Below are 17,097 nucleotides of genomic sequence, written 5' to 3'. Positions count from 1 at the left end.
TATTTTCTCAGCCTCTTTCTTCTGGGACCCTATAATTCGAATGTTGGTGCGTTTAATGTTGTCCCAGAGGTCTCTGAGACTGCCCTCAATTCTTTTCATTCTTTTTTCTTTATTCTGCTCTGTGGTAGTTATTTCCACTCTTTTATCTTCCAGGTCACTTATCTGTTCTTCTGTGTCAGTTATTCTGCTATGGATTCCTTCTAGAGAATTTTAAATTTCATTTATTGTGTTATTCATCATTACTTGTTTGCTCTGTAGTTCTTCTAGGTCCTTGTTAAAAATTTCTTGTATTTTCTCCATTCTATTTCCAAGATTTTGGATCATCTTTCCTATCATTACTCTGAATTGTTTTTCAGGTAGACTGCCTATTTCCTCTTCATTTGTTTGGTCTGCTGGGTTTTTGCCTTGCTCCTTTATCTTCTGTGTGTTTCTCTGTCTTCTCATTTTGCTTAACTTACTGTGTTTGGGGTCTCCTTTTCGCAGGCTGCAGGTTCGTAGTTCCTGTTGTTTTTGGTGTCTGCCCCCAGTGGCTGAGGTTGGTTCAGTGGGTTGTGTAGGCTTCCTGGTGGAGGGGACTAGTGCCTGTGTTCTGGTGGATGAGGCTGGATCTTGTCTTTCTGGTGGGCAGGGCTGTGTCTGGTGGTGTGTTTTGGGGTGTCTGTGACTTTATTATGATTTTAGGCAGCCTCTCTGCTAATGGGTGGGGTTGTGTTCCTGTCTTGCTAGTTGTTTGGCATAGGGTGTCCAGCATTGTAGCTTGCTGGTCATTGAGTGGAGCTGGGTCTTAGTGTTGACATGGAGATCTCTGGGAGAGCTTTTGCTGCTTGATGTTACCTGGAGTCGGGAGGTCTTTGGTGGACCAATGTCCTGAACTTGCCTTTCCCACCTCAGAGGCACAGGCTTGACACCTGGCCAGAGCACCAAGGCCCTGTCAGCCACACGGCTCAGAAGAAAAGGGACCAAAAAAAGAAAGAAAGAAAGAAAAGAGAAGAAAGTTATTAAAATAAAAAATAGTTATTAAAAATTAGAAAATTAAAAAGTAATAAAAAAAAGAAAGAAAAAAGAGAGCAACCAAACCAAAAAACAAATCCACCAATTATAACAAGCACTAAAAACTATACTAAAATAAATAAATAAATAACCAAAAAAAAAAAAAAAAAAAGAAAACGGATAGACGGAACCGTAGGACAAATGGTAAAAACAAAGCTATACAGACAAAATCACACAAAGAAGCTTACACATACACACTCACAAAAAGAGAAAAAGGAAAAAATATATATATATCGTTGCTCCCAAAGTCCACCGCCTCAATTTTGGGATGATTCTTTGTCTATTCAGGTATTCCACAGATGCAGGTTACATCAAGTTAATTGTGGAGATTTAATCTGCTGCTCCTGAGGCTGCTGGCAGAGATTTTCCTTTCTCTTCTTTGTTAGCACAGCTCCTGGGGTTCAGCTTTGGATTTGGCCCTGCCTCTGTGTGTAGGTTGCCTGAGGGTGTCTGTTCTTTGCTCAGACAGGACGGGGTTAAAGTAGCAGCTGATCGGGCGGCTCTGGCTCACTCAAGCCGGGGAAAGGGAGGGGTACAGAATGCAGGGTGAGCCTGCAGCGGCAGAGGCCAGTGTGACGTGGCAACAGTCTGATGCAGGCCATGTGTTCTCCCGGGCAAGTTGTCCCTGCATCACGGGACCCTGGCAGTGGCGGGCTGCAAAGGCTCCCAGGAGGGGAGGTGTGGATAGTGACCTGTGCTTGCACACAGGGTTCTTGGTGGCTGCAGCAGCAGCCTTAGCATTTCATGCCCATTTCTGGTGTCCGCGCTGATAGCCACGGCTCATGCCTGTCTTTGGAGCTCGTTTAGGTGGTGCTCTGAATCCCTCACCTCGCGCACCCCAAAACAATGGTCTCTTGCCTCTTAGGCAGGTCCAGACTTTTTCCCAGACTCCCTCCCAGCTAGCTGTAGTGCACTAGCCCCCTTCAGGCTGTGTTCACGCAGCCAACCCCAGTCCTCTCCCTGAGATCTGACCTCCGAAGCCCGAGCCTCAGCTCCCAGCACCCCCCATCCCAGCGGGTGAGAGACAAGCCTCTCAGGCTGGTGAGTGCCGGTCAGCACCGATCCTCTGTGTGGGAATCTCTCTGCTTTGCCCTCTGCACCCCTGTTGCTGTGCTCTCCTCCGTGGCTCCAGAGCTTCCCCCCTCCGACCCCCCGTCTCCACCAGTGAAGGGGCTTCCTGGTTTGTGGAAACTTTTCCTCCTTCACAGCTCCCTCCCAGAGGTGCAGGTCCCGTCCCTATTCTTTTGTCTCTGTTTTTTCTTTTTTCTTTTGCCCTACCCAAGTACGTGGGGAGTTTCTTGCCTTTGGGGAAGTCTGAGGTCTTCTGCCAGCGTTCAGAAGGTGTTCTGTAGGAGTTGTTGCACATGTAGATGCATTTCTGATGTATTTGTGGGGAGGAAGGTGATCTCCACGTCTTTCTCTTCCGCCATCTTGAAGGTCTCCCCTCATTTATTTTTAAAATAAGTTTATTTGCAATCTGGTGACAACATAGCTTGTGTAATCTTCAAACAGAGACCTTCTGAATATATGAGTTCACTTTTCTGTGTCTTAGTTCCTTCATCTTTAACCCGTGCTCCCCGGGGCCTGACGGTGCATGCACGAGGCCACCCAGTGGTGACATGCTGACTGCCACCCCCCTCTGGAGCAGCACCCAGGGCCCTGCGGAGGCCGAACACATGAGGGCGCACGCTGGCTGAACGCAGGGTGACGCGGGGTCTGGCCGGGCACAGGGCCCTATTTTCTTTTTTGTATACATATACAAGCTTTATTTTCTAAATGGTTTACAAGATGCAGTCACACGTATTATTATTTATATATTCGGGAGGAAACATGTTTTTAATGAATAGGAAAATCTGAGCCTACTAATCATTTTATACTACAAGTTATACTAGGTGACAATCAGTACTTTTCTTCTTCTAGTTCAAATACAAAGAAGATTATCGTAAGCAGCTTGGCCATCACATTGGTGCCCGAGCGATACATGACGACCCCAAGATGATGTGGTCCATGCATGTGGCCAAGATCCAGAGTGACAGGGAGTACAAGAAGGACTTTGAGAAGTGGAAGACCAAGTTCAGCAGCCCAGTGGACATGCTGGGGGTGGTGCTGGCCAAGAAGTGCCAGACCTTGGTCAGTGACATAGACTACAAGAACTACCTGCACCAGTGGACGTGCCTGCCCGACGAGACTGACGTCATGCACGCTCGGCGGGCCTACGACCTCCAGAGCGATGTGAGTACTGAGGATCATAGTGACATGCAAAGGTGGGAAATCAGTGAATTAACACCCCTTGGATAAGTGGCACCAAACTCACCAGCCCCTGCAAGTGGGGCATAACATTTCTTCTTTTCCTGTGAGTGTTAAATGTCAAACCCTCCAGACCGAAAAGGAATATTGTCTGATACCCTGCCTGTCCACCAAACTATGTTTTCAGGAGTGTTCTTACCTTATTTCATATCCTTTTGATGAAAATGTTTTCTCAAGCCAGAGATAAATATTTATTGGCTATATTTGTATCAACAGAATGTGTACAAGTCAGATCTCCAGTGGCTGAGAGGCATCGGCTGGGTTCCCATTGGCTCTTTGGATGTGGAAAAATGCAAAAGGGCAACTGAAATTTTGAGTGATAAAATCTATCGCCAACCTCCAGACCAATTCAGGTTTACCAGTGTGACTGATTCTCCGGAACAAGTGTTGGCCAAGAACAACGCCATCACTATGAACAAGGTGAGCCTTCAGAGTTCAGAGAACCAAGGTAGGACTCCTAAAGCTAAACCAAAGGAAAAGAAGCATGATCAGGAGAAGAAAGAAATAGAGCAGTGAGCAACAAAAGATATCTGTCTGTCTATCTTTCTATATCTATCCATATCTGTCTACCTAATGTCGATGTCATTTATATTTTAACATTTACTTCAGTAGTTATTTCATGGTTTTGATAAAACGGTACCTTTTTATGGAAAATCATCTCTGCATAAAAGATATTCTAAATTTCCTTTTGTTAACATACAATTCAGAGTATCAGAAGGCACTCATACATATCTGTTCTACTATGAACTGGTTACTTTACTTGAAGATACGTGTAAAATACATAATGTGTATAAAATACGTAACCTTTTGTTATTTCTCTTTATAAAGTTCTTGTGGCCTTGAAGTTTCGATTAACAATACACTGAAGTTTTTTCCTGATGACATTTTATGTTCTCCTTGCTAGCGTTTATATACGGAAGCCTGGGACAAAGACAAGACCCAGGTCCACATCACAGCAGACACACCAGAAATTACGCAGGCGAGAATTAACAAAATCAACTACAGTGAGGTGGGAGCAGATGCTAATTCTATGACACTTGCATGGCGTTTCATATTTCAATTAATCCATTCCATGGTGATGTAATACTAAATGACAACTTTGTAAAGAATGTCTTTTCTTGCTCCGTGTGAATACCAACTCTTTCATTTCTCGCTTACCTAAACATCAGTCTTCAAGTAACACATATTATCATTTCGGAAGTGCACATTATAAGAACGAATGATTTAAGCAGTAACCAGAAGATTAATTAGACCTTCCTCTTTTATTAATTTAAGAAATTAACAAATGACCAAAATACGTTTATCTCCTCCTTATGCTAAATACATAGCTGTGCTAAGTGTATTTTCCACATATGACTTATTTTTCCTAAATTGTACTTTAGGGTCAAAATTTAAGATTTTTAATGTACAAGCTTTAAGTCAAGGATTAAAATCACAGTACAATCAAATAACACCAAGAGACAGACAGACAGAGACAGAGAGGATCTGTCAATATATAAATATATTAGCAAGCCCATTTCCTATTCACTTTCTGTGAGCATAGAGCCGTGTGCCCCCATATCAGAAGCACAGATGTTTAGGCTGAGAGGTCAGTCTCCTCTAGTGCAGGAGTCCCCGCCCAATAAGTCGTCATCCTGCCTTTGCTTAAGTGTTCTCAGTGACGAGGTGCTTATCTCATAAATCAACCTATTTGTTCTGGAAAGTTCCTTTAGAAGATGCTTCTCATGTATTGGGTCAATGGTTTCTCTCTGTAGACCCACATAATCCTCTAAGACCATGCAGAACCAAACTGTGCCGACTCCATAAGCGCTGTGTGCCTCCGCTGCCACTTCACCCCAGGTTCTCTTTCTAGTCCAAACATCCCAAGCTCCTGGGCATTCCTCACATGACATCCCTGCTAGAATGTGACTCTCAGAACCAAACAAAATCCTGTGAGTGAGGAATGACTAGTGTAGATAGAGTACAGTCGACATTGCATTTCCTCTTCTGGACATTTACCCTCCATTTCTGCACTCTGTGCCTTGGGGCTCCTTGGGGCTATGTCACCGCTGGTGTGCGTGGGAGTTGGGGTCAACCAAAACCCTAAGACAACTTACATGGGCTTAAACTAGGTTTCCTCTACCTTGTATTTATACATTTGGCAACTTAAATCTCAGTTCAAAGATTGACATTTATCTCTCTGCATTTTTTTCTTAGAATGAGCCTATTGGTTTAAGCCTGTGGAGATTTTTGTGAATCTAAGATTCTGTCCGATGATGTATTAGTTATTTCTTCCAGCTTTGTGCTACCAGCAAGGAAAATATTGTTTCTTTGACAGCATAAATCAATAGCGTGTTACTCTTCTGCAGACTATAACTGAGAGAATTTAAATTGATTAGCCACCACCTTAAGTCATTTTATTTTTCAGGGGTGCAAACTATAATTTTAAAGCTTATACAACTAGCTCTTAATTGTCACCCCAAACTAAAATTGTCAAGTCCCACTCTCAAATCAAAAATAAGTGAATTTTCAGCTAAACCTGCACTATAGGTCCCATAGTGTTACAGGAAAGCGTGTGCTATATGAGCAGATATTTTAAGGGACAAAGGGTCCCTGTAACTAGCCACTCAGCCTTTCTAGAACTGTCAACTCTGTCTTTGCTGCAAAAGCTCAGAGATGTTGTATGTTGCCCTTGGTTTGAAGAGGCCCAGGAAGAATGCCTGAACTGATTGCCTAACCTGCCTGGTCTGCTTTCTCTGACTTTTCTCTATCAGCTTAGTTCAATTCTATTGTGTTTCTTTCTCATTTAGGATAGGAAGATACAATGCAAATTTGATGATGTCACTCTTCCTCAAAGATTGTTGTTGGTTTCCCTTTTCCTATAGGATTAAGGACAAAGTTATCTTAGCACCAGGCCTTCATAGCCCGACTCCCAATTCTTTTCAGTCCTGTCCTGCCACTTCCCCGGGCACTGCGCGCCCCCCCTCCCCCCCCCCCCCCCCCCCGCTTGATGCCCCTGCACATTCACTCCCCCGTACTTTGATTCATGGAAGTTCCTCTGCCCTTGACCACCATCTCAGTCTATTGAAACCATATTTATCACTCAGGGTCCAATGCCAAGGTCATGCCCTCTGAGGAAACTTCCTGATTTTCAATTCAGAATAAATTGCTCCTTCCTAGAGCTCGTTCTTTTTTTTCTTTAACGTTCAATCTTTTTTTTAATATTATTTATGTATTTATTTGGTTGCGTGGGGTGTTAGTTGTGACAGGTAGGCTCCCCAGCCGTGGCTCGTGGGCTCCTTAGTTGCGGCAGTCAGGCTCCCCAGCTGCGGCCCCAGGGCTCCTTAGTTGCAGCTCTCCGGCTTCTTAGTTGCAGCATGCAGGCTCCCCAGCTGTGGCATGAGAACTCTTAGTTGCGCCATGCATGTGGGATCTAGTTCCCTGACGAGGAATCAAACCCAGGCCCCCTGCATTGGGACCGTGGAGTCTTGTCCACCCCTGCGTCACCAGGGAAGTCCCGTGGAGCTCGTTCTTAATAATATGGTTAAAGCACTTTTCATGGTCTGACTTTTTGGCAGCTTGTTCCTCAGGTTATCAGTCTTTCCATCAGTTCTCCCAGAAACCTTGAAGATGGGAGAGGCCTCATATTCATCTTTGTTTCCCAAGTACCAAGCACAGTCATGGCACAGAGTCGGTGCAGAATAAATGAGGATCAAATGAGTTTCCCTCCTGCCCACATTTTGCCACCCATGAGTTTCAGCTTAATTTTTCCACTTCTTTCCAAAACTGATTCATCGTTATAACTAAAAGTTTTAAAACCATGAATAATGTCTGTATATGGCTAATGTAACATAAGTTTTAAAATAAAAAAACAAAGGTGCCATATTCCATATAGGTATCCTGTTTAAGTCTCAACTTCAGCCAAAACCGCAGAAAGCTTAGAACTCTCAAAAGTGAGATTATTACAGGCACCTACCCGTGTAGAACTTGGTGAATTATTTTAGTCCTCTGTCGTTTTTGGATGTGAATGTCAACATGTAACTGATTTTTTTTTTTTGCCCAAATTTAGAGTCGGTATAAACTCGCCAACGAAGAAGCAAAGAAGAAAGGCTACGACTTGCGAAGTGATGCCATTCCGATCGTGGCAGCCAAGGCCTCCAGGGACATCATCAGTGATGTGAGTTGTCAGTTTTACTCCTAGTATGTGGTCAGTCTGAAGTGACGTTTTCACTGAACTAAATCTTCTAAAAGAACTTTCCTGGCCCTTTGGAAATATATCCTGATGTATTTGTGTAGGGTTTTTCAAAAACCTAGCTTTGAGGGAAATGAAAAATTTGATGTTTACAAAAAAGTTTTATAACCACTAAGTCACAGTATCTTCAGTGAAAGCTGATCCACCAGGAATAGAGAAAGATCCATTCATGTGGAATTTGTTAGAGTGTGTAGCTGCAGGCTTGGAGATGCTTGTATAAAAATTGTCATAGTGCTTATAGAAAGTGTGACTCATAAACTTAAGTTCTCCCAGTGAGAATCAGGGCCTAGCTTTATATAGCCTTTTAATATACAATATTCAAAAAATGCATATGACACTTGCCATTACAATTCACCCTTGTAAGATCATGGAAAGAAGGCAGTTGATCAGTGCCAGACTAGCCCAAACGTGCACCCTTAGCACTAGCTCCTGGCTTGTGGCTTGTAACTCCCAGAATAAAACCATCATCCTTTCCTGGTACCTCAGGGAATTCTTGAGGAACAGACCACTGCTCTAAAAATCAAGACCCACTATTTGGGAATATGGTAATACGCTGCCCTTTATTTTGGAAGATCATATTAGTGACTCACTTTAGTTTACGTATGTTGGACCTTTCCTACAAATGGATTTATGCCAATAATAATATATAACAAAATAATAATAACCAAGAAGTGTTGAGAAATCTGTGCTAAGAATGTTATATGCATTATGCCACTTATTTTTCATAATTACCCTAGGATGTAAGATTGTGATTATCCCTGTTTTATGGGTTGCTTAAGCAACTTGTCTAAAATCAAACTCTTAGTAGGTGATGCAGTTGAAACTCCAGGCAACCTCATTCCTTCCCACTGTACTATATTGCCTCTGCTGACTCGTTTATACTTTCTCACTCAGTTATCTTTGAGACTAGAAGCATGTATTTTGGATAATTGGCTCGGATTCCAGGACAACGTCTTTGGACATGGAATAACAACACTGTTGGTCCATGAGAGATGAGAACCCATGACTTTATTAGGAGCATGCTCTAAGCAACTGGGCTGCTAGGACAGCTTCCCTAGTATAACCAGTTTCCAAAATGATGCCAAAATTTGCCACCACCACTGAATGCCTGAATCCATTATGAAACAGGAAATTCTCTTCTGTTGCTACTGCAAGTAGTCCTTGACCTTGACTTCATCCCCATAGGAACCGGACACTCATTTTACTACTTATTAAACACATCTTGTCACCAAGTGCATCTCTTTTCTGATGTACTTTTAGTGCCTAACCCATTTCTCCAAGTCCCTTGGTCCACATGGCCTCTCCACTGTGTGCATTTGCTGCCCCCGGAACTATTCCTTGTTACCAGGCCATAGGTGATTTGGGGCATACACTACAATTATATGAATTCCATCTATTTTATTACCTCTATAAGCTTCTAGGGGAAAGGAAGGATATTGCCTTGAGTTAGTGCTTATTAGCAAAAGTCAATGTACAACAGTGATATAAGCAAGATGATTTTGTACAGGCTTGTGACCTCTACAGGCTTATAATAAAAATCTGATTTGTGCATTTTCATCTCAGTACAAATACAAAGATGGTTACCGCAAGCAGCTTGGCCATCACGTTGGAGCCCGGGACGTGAAGGATGACCCTAAGATGATGTGGTCCATGCATGTGGCCAAGATCCAGAGTGACAGGGAGTACAAGAAGGACTTTGAGAAGTGGAAGACCAAGTTCAGCAGCCCAGTGGACATGCTGGGGATGGTGCAGGCCAAGAAGTGCCAGACCTTGGTCAGTGACATGGACTACAAGAACTACCTGCACCAGTGGACGTGCCTGCCCGACCAAACTGACATCATGCACGCTCGGCAGGCCTACAACCTCCAGAGTGACGTGAGTACGGCGTCCGTAACAGGGCTGTGTGCAGACATAACTTGAACCATATGAACGTTATCCTTTGTAAACAACCCATTGGCCTACTCAAGCTAGGATTTCTTGTCCATTGAATGAGATTTGAATCAGAGTATAGTTTTATTGCTTTATTGTGGATACATTACTAGGCTTTATAAGGAAGTGAAGTTTACCAACTGGACTTGGTCTATAAAAATAAGACTGGAATTAAGCAATGTTAGAATTCAAGGTCCAACACAGGAAGACGTTTTATTTTATTCTTTTAAGGGGGAAAGAAATAACACATTTCTATTTTTAAAAATTACTCTGAAATTTGTTTTTAGCTTCCTTGCAAAACAGATGGGGTTATCATTAGCAGAATACTGCTACAACACTAATCGTTACTCTTATGAAATAAAAGAAGTCGCTGTGTCTGGAAGCTGTTGGGTCATTTCATTGACACTTTGTCCTCTCAGCACAGCTCTCTTTGTGGAGAGGTCATGTGGTAATGACAGAACCGGTATCTATTAGAAACAGAGGCACCATCTCAAATCTGGGTGTGACAAGCACATTTCCTGCAGCACATATTTTATAGATGTTTGAAGGAATTATTAAGCATTAGAGGACTTTGGAGAATAACATGAATTAACCATAATTATACATTAAATGGCTGTTCCTAGAAATTGTACAGCCTACCTGTGGAAACTCCCACATCTGTTCTGTAGCTTTCCACAACATGCAGAACCCTGTGTTTTGCAAAGAAAGGCTTTGCCTGCATATGAAAGGTTGTTAAAAACGGTTAATGTCACCCATAGAGTGACAGCATTGACAGACTGCTTGCCTCTGTCTATTTGTCAAGTGCCTTTTTGAGATCACCTCCTTCTCACGGTGACACAGTCTTAATAATGTGGGAAGCATTCGAAAGTTAAGAAGCACTCCAGAAGTGTAAAATGTTATTGGTTTCATTCTTGCTGTTGTTATTTAAGGGGCAATAACTAGTCAGCATAAGGCAATTCCAATAGGCTTTTAGTCTAGACAGTAAAATAGCTGTCTGTATGCTCTACCTAGTTGCCGTTACAGGTAAAATCCTTCAAATGATCTGGGCAAAGGTCCAATTCCACCGTTGGGAAGTAGTTATGAATACCTAATAAGTACACAAAAGTCTTTAGCAGAAAAAATGACTTAAAGTGTTAAATAAAGATATGGAAAGACAGTTCTGGAAAGGAGTCTGTGCTTCCCATCCTGAGAATTTGGTGGGGAAGAGACGGGTTCTGGACCAATAAGATGGTCATTTATTGCCCTGAATCTTGGACAGTGTTGAAGTAGTCAAAGGTCTGCCTCAGGGCTTCAGAGGTTCTATGTCATTATTACATTTTAACCTCTCTTTTTTGTTGTTAAACCAAGAGCTTTACAGATATTTTGAAATATAAGAAAAAATACACAGAAAGCAATAAGAATCCAACATAATCCAACCACTGAAAAAGCCCACTCCTGCTCATGTAATTTATATACAGATTGTTTTATGTGCTATTTTTTCGTTATTTTAACTTCGTTACATTAATGACGTTTCTACCAATCATTGATACTCTTTAAAATGTGGCTTTTAATGGCTGCAGAGTGTTTCATTTGACTGGACCTAATATTTATTTACTGACAGCCTGTAGGTCGACATATGTGTGGTTTCTCTCACTTTGGGTTGGCATTCTTTTCCTGTGGACACGAACGGTGAACATCCACTGAACTGGCTGACAGAAGATATTCATTTGGATTCCTCCTGTCTTAACAACCTGAAATATTCTATCATTTTTTTGTTACATTTTTGGGTCATTTTTGAACGTACTTCCTCTGTTAGTCTGCCTAATACAGTGAGCCAGTTTTCTATGAAACCAACAAGAGCAACAACCAGAATTGTACTTTACTGTCGATTCTATTTGCACCTTGACCCTAAATCTTTCAGTCTTACTGAAGAGTTTCTGCCTTTTTCCTCCTCACAGAATGTTTACAAGTCTGATCTCCAGTGGCTGAGAGGCATTGGCTGGGTCCCCATTGGGTCTGTGGATGTGGTCAGGTGCAAGAGAGCTGCAGAGATACTGAGTGACAACATCTACCGCCAGTGTCCAGACAAGCTGAAGTTTACCAGTGTGGCTGATTCTCTGGAACAGGTGCTGGCCAAGAACAATGCCATCAACATGAACAAGGTGAGCCCCAGCTGCCTCAAGCTTCTCCAAGATGCCAAAAGAGGTTTTTAGACTTTAATGACTAGTGGAGTTAAAATTATCCATGCAGGTGTGGGGTCACGTTTACCTCCTAAATGACGTACTTGAAATCCTCTAAGTAATTTCTATTATCCCCAGTTGTAACCCTGATAACTATCGTTAAGACTTAAACCTCCAGCTGAATACTTTATATCCTAGTGTGGTTTATTTTTCCTAATTAAATCAATAGCATTCCTGCTTTAATTGGCTTTTTGTAATTTCTATTTCAAATGGTTTTCTTTTTTTTTTCAAATGGTTTTCTATCAACATATTCTTTGATAGCACTTATACACAGAGGCCTGGGACAAAGACAAGACTCAAATTCATATAATGCCTGATACCCCGGAGATCATGTTGGCGAGGCAGAACAAGCTCAACTACAGTGAGGTAGGGGCAAAATCCTGGGGGACCACGCTTGTTTTGTTGTTATTTTTGTTGTTATTGTTTGTTTTCTACACTTTTGTGGATATTCTGGGACCTCAGCTATCATGGTACGTGCAGCTCTGTGATATGAGCACTCAGCCCATCCAACCTTTCATCTGTGGGTTGAATATCATACGCTATAGGATTCCAGGGGCAAACTGAAGTCACATTATCTTTTCCATTTATGGTCTTTAACAGTGTGGGTCAGTGGAACTGAGGAGTATTTTTGGCATTTCCAAGGCGTAGGATAACCAGATATAATACTAGCTTATTATTTATATGAAAACATTATTTGTTATTTATCTGAAATTCAAGTTCATCTGGGCATGCTATCTTTTTATTTGCTAAATCTGGCACCCCTACCAAGGGGACCTCTAATAATATGCACCTCTTTCCCACCTGGATCCTGAATAAAATTGAGAAGTAAAACAAAGGAGTGGAACTAGAAGTCAAAATCTCACATCTCTTACTACTAAAGTTAGGTTCAAGGACACATTTGTACGAGAGCCCAACAAACCTGCTAAGTGAACCTCAGAATTAGGTTCCCCATCCAGGCACAGGCCACACTGGAGCAGGACAGTCAGCTCTACCTCCCTCAGGGGTGAGTCCTGCTTCGCACAGAGAAGCAGAGGAGGGCACTGGGCATGTTCCTAGAGGAAGGAGGTCAGAGCTGAGCTGGACATGCTCTGCTATCCCATCCCTACCAATTAGATACATCAGGAAATCACTGCACCTCTCCAGGGTAAAGAGAGTAAAGGGGCAGAGATGAAATAATCGAGCTCCTTTTATAGAAAGAGAACCACAGGCATGGGGAAAAAGTGCTCTCCATTAACAATACTGATTACTATTTTTTTTAAAGTAAAATGCAGTTTTATAGGTGCATGTTTTACTAATATGATCCAGCCAAAAATTAGAATCATAAAGTTGTGATTATAGTCAAGTTAACTATGTTTTAAATTGTACTTTAATTTTTTTCTCATTTGTTTTTTTAAAAATCATAAGATATTACATGATTTTCAAAAATGTTTAAGTAATAAAGAACTAGGTAAAAGTATATAAATATATATTTTATATACAAATGAATAATATTAAACACATTGTTCTGCAATTTTTTCATTTAGAAATACGTATAGATTGATGCTTTGCCTATCAATCTATATTACTAGATTATATTAACATTAACATTATATTATGTTGATATGCATAATGTATCATATAATCTACATATTATATATATATTAATCTATAATGATATAAATAATAGATTACTCTATCAATCTATGTTAATGCTCATTGATATATTTCATTTGTTTCTAATGCTACATAGTTTTTTTTGGTAAAATATAATTTATTTACTTTCCAATATTGCTAGAAAGTTAGATTGTTTCTGGAGCCTATCCTTTTTTAAATTTTGTGATATGTCACCTGTTAGACTCCAAATTGTTGCTATCAAAACTTTGCTTAACTCTGACTTTCCTTCTATAGACTCTGTATAAACTCGCCAATGAAGAAGCAAAGAAGAAAGGCTATGACTTGCGAAGCGATGCCATCCCCATCGTGGCAGCCAAGGCCTCCAGGGACATCGTCAGTGATGTGAGTACCAACACTCCACATATGTACATGGCTGGATGGGGGTGGGGCAGAATCAGTATTACAACAGCAAGATACATCCTGGTGCCAGTTAAAGCACATTTACTGTGCTTTAAATGAAATGTTTTTCATTTGAAAAGAGCTTTAATAATTTAACTCCAGAAGATTTTAATATTCAGGTCCCATATGCAGAGGGGGTATCCTAAACTTCAGTAAAAAATGGAATTTGAATCTACATTTGTTTATATCTATAATTATAAGGCATTCATCTGCATATTTTGAGCACATAGAAATAAGAAAATGACAGAAGAGTTGGGGAAAAAGCTTGGGTACGTGTATTGGTTCAACATAAGAAAAAGATCTGGTACAGCCAGGTTCAGGAAAATTCACCCGTCCCCAAACCTGCTCTGGATTCTTGCCAACCCTTTCTTTGAAAAATTGCCTTAAGTGCTTCCTTTGAGTTCTTTTTATTTTTTATTTTTTTTCCACACACACACACTGTATTTTATTTTTACAAGAGATAAATAGACTGACACCAAGCATTGTACATGGATGACCACAACAAAAGCAACAATGATTGCAATTACCAAACATGAAACACACTCATACTATGTCATAATATTGACATTCAGTCCAGTAATCCTCCACTGTAACAGCTCCTTTACTTTGCAGTGTTGAGTTCTTTTTAAATGAAAAAAGAAAAAAAAATTTTTATAACAACCAAAACCAACAAAATAGCCTGATTTCTCTTTCCGCTGTCTCCGAAAGAAGTTCCTTTGGTAGAGAATTCAGACTTCAGTAAATATATGCTAGGATTTGTGTAATTTTGTTGCCTGAAGTGGAGAGAAGCTAATCCAGAGCCAGCTCTTACCATTGCCACCAACAAAACACTTTCTTGTAGTTATATAATCCGTTTTTTCTCCACAAGGAATCCCAACAAACCTCACCCAAATTTGGTGTCCAGTAGAGCCAGTATACAGGATGGAAACACAAGCCAGTCTATTTCAGGCATCCTGTGAAAGTTAGCAGAGCCAGATTTGGGAGAGGCGGGGTGGGCAGGGGAGTGAAAAGTTTCCTCTGAACTCAGGAGTTGTTCTGAAAATCATGTGTAAAACTTCCGGGTTAATGATTTCACTGGCCCAAAAAGATTTTTAAAAACGGCAGTTTACAACTCCGATTGATTTTCTAAAAAGTGCTGCTGCCTTTATTTCCAGAGACTTAATGTCTGCAAACCATAGAACTATGTAGTTTGGCCTGCTCCCCATTAGAGTATTGCTGTGAAGTCTCATCAGAGTTTAGGATGAGGAGATAAGTTGATATTCAGAAGATTTATTTCTCTGCAAGAATTACCAATTTTAAAATAATAAAGTTTTATATTAATAAGACTTTTAGCCCTTTTCATTCATTTTTATTTTTTAAATGACTACTGTTATTTCAGTACAAATACAAAGATGGTTACCGCAAGCAGCTTGGCCATCACGTTGGAGCCCGGGACGTGAAGGATGACCCTAAGATGATGTGGTCCATGCATGTGGCCAAGATGCAGAGTGACAGGGAGTACAAGAAGGACTTTGAGAAGTGGAAGACCAAGTTCAGCAGCCCAGTGGACATGCTGGGGATGGTGCAGGCCAAGAAGTGCCAGACCTTGGTCAGTGACATGGACTACAAGAACTACCTGCACCAGTGGACGTGCCTGCCCGACCAGAACGATGTCATGCACGCTCGGCAGGCCTACGACCTCCAGAGCGACGTGAGTACTGAGACCCATTAAACACCACTGTTGACCATGCTCATGATGATAATACATAGTAATATGCAGATAATGGCCTAGGATTAGGTAAAGCCCTCAGAAAAAAAATAATGTTTTTTCCTCTCCACCCTTAATTTACTGTGCCTTACTTTTCTTTTAGAGAGAACATAATACCATGAACTATATCCAATTGGGCTTCATATTTTAAAAGACATCAACATGAAGTTTGGCTATCCACTTTTTCCAGTCCTTTTCATTCATTTTTGAAATCAAGAGTCCTAACAGCTTCAGTAATCCTTGCTTTTGTGTTTGATCTCATCAGAACATTTATAAATCAGATCTCCAGTGGCTGAGAGGCATTGGCTGGGTCCCCATTGGGTCTGTGGATGTGGTCAGGTGCAAGAGAGCTGCAGAAATATTGAGTGACAACACCTACCGCCAGTGTCCAGACAAGCTGAAGTTTACCAGTGTGGCTGATTCCCTGGAACAGGTGCTGGCCAAGAACAACGCCATCACTATGAGCAAGGTGAGCCCCCAATGTGGGGGAAAATAAAACAGGGCTGTATGTCCTTGAGAATATCTATTACTAATAAGTTCTTTTGTTTGGTTGTTTTATCTAGCTGCCATCCTGTGTATGGTGATTTGATTGAGTTCTCTATTAGGATTCCCCAAATATATGTGGGAATTTCTGCTTTGACATTTCTTGTGAAATAGAGTTAGGAGTAGGACAGCTGTTTGGTGTTTAAATTGTTTTAAATCTATAATAGTTATACATGTTTGGTATCAAGGTTTCTTTCTCGTTGGGTACTTAGTAAGTATAGAACAAACAAGTCAGGTGCAAATCTTCATAACATTTATCAAAAAGAAATCTAGAGGTGGCATATCCAGGTACATTTGCAGTTAACAAACAGACAGACAGAATCATGGGAAGAATTTGTTGATACAGCCTCAGTACATATGGACGTGTATACATGCTTGGAAAATACTTGCTTTTAATTTAATTGGAGTGGAGGTGATCTTGTAACGAAACACACACACATTTTCTTTTCATATCTTAATCTACACTTATATTTAGTGACAATAAATATCTTGTAACATCAAAGAGATTGAAGAATGTTGATATACAGCAGACAGCCCAGATAGTCAGAAGGCTGGCTTTCAACTTTGTCATGATCTCTAAATTGGAAACCTCCGTTTACAGCAAACGTTGTTGTTCTAATTCATTAACCTTTTTATCCTTCACAGCGCTTATACACAGAAGCCTGGGACAATGACAAGACCCAAATCCACATGATGCCTGATACACCTGAAATTATGTTGGCGAGACAAAATAAAATAAATTATAGTGAGGTAAGACCATTTGTTTTGACCTGGCCACGTTATTTTGCTGATGTAGTAGAAAGGTCGGAATTATGGATTTAATTCTCATGTTGACCAATTATTTATTTATTTTTGCCATAACCTACCCTGAATATATGTATCATTATATTCAAGAATAGTTACAGCAGAAATTAACACAACATTGTAAATCAACTATACTTCAATTAAAAAACTACATAGGGAAATGTATAAATACAAAAATATCTCCATGTCAGGAGGTGGGGAAAATTCTCAAAGTC

General features: G+C 40.8%; 1 protein-coding gene across 21 annotated transcripts in view; it reads left to right on the top strand.

Annotated features, from left to right (window-relative positions):
- The window catches only part of NEB (nebulin), a 215,667-nt gene that overhangs the window by 91,986 nt on the left and 106,584 nt on the right, over window positions 1–17,097 (top strand). For all 21 annotated transcript variants that reach the window (XM_059927862.1, XM_059927859.1, XM_059927857.1 and 18 more), the window contains exons 57-67: window positions 2,971–3,282; window positions 3,574–3,777; window positions 4,262–4,366; window positions 7,406–7,513; window positions 9,152–9,463; window positions 11,455–11,658; window positions 11,998–12,102; window positions 13,624–13,731; window positions 15,167–15,478; window positions 15,801–16,004; window positions 16,724–16,828. In XM_059927862.1, coding sequence (XP_059783845.1) covers window positions 2,971–3,282; window positions 3,574–3,777; window positions 4,262–4,366; window positions 7,406–7,513; window positions 9,152–9,463; window positions 11,455–11,658; window positions 11,998–12,102; window positions 13,624–13,731; window positions 15,167–15,478; window positions 15,801–16,004; window positions 16,724–16,828 — 2,079 coding nt within the window. The remainder of the gene's footprint in view (window positions 1–2,970; window positions 3,283–3,573; window positions 3,778–4,261; window positions 4,367–7,405; window positions 7,514–9,151; window positions 9,464–11,454; window positions 11,659–11,997; window positions 12,103–13,623; window positions 13,732–15,166; window positions 15,479–15,800; window positions 16,005–16,723; window positions 16,829–17,097) is intronic.

Source organism: Balaenoptera ricei, chromosome 7 (assembly GCF_028023285.1).
Source record: "Balaenoptera ricei isolate mBalRic1 chromosome 7, mBalRic1.hap2, whole genome shotgun sequence".
Lineage (NCBI taxonomy): Eukaryota > Metazoa > Chordata > Mammalia > Artiodactyla > Balaenopteridae > Balaenoptera > Balaenoptera ricei.
Note: the sequence above shows the minus strand (reverse complement) of the source record. Positions and strands in the feature narration are given on the sequence as shown.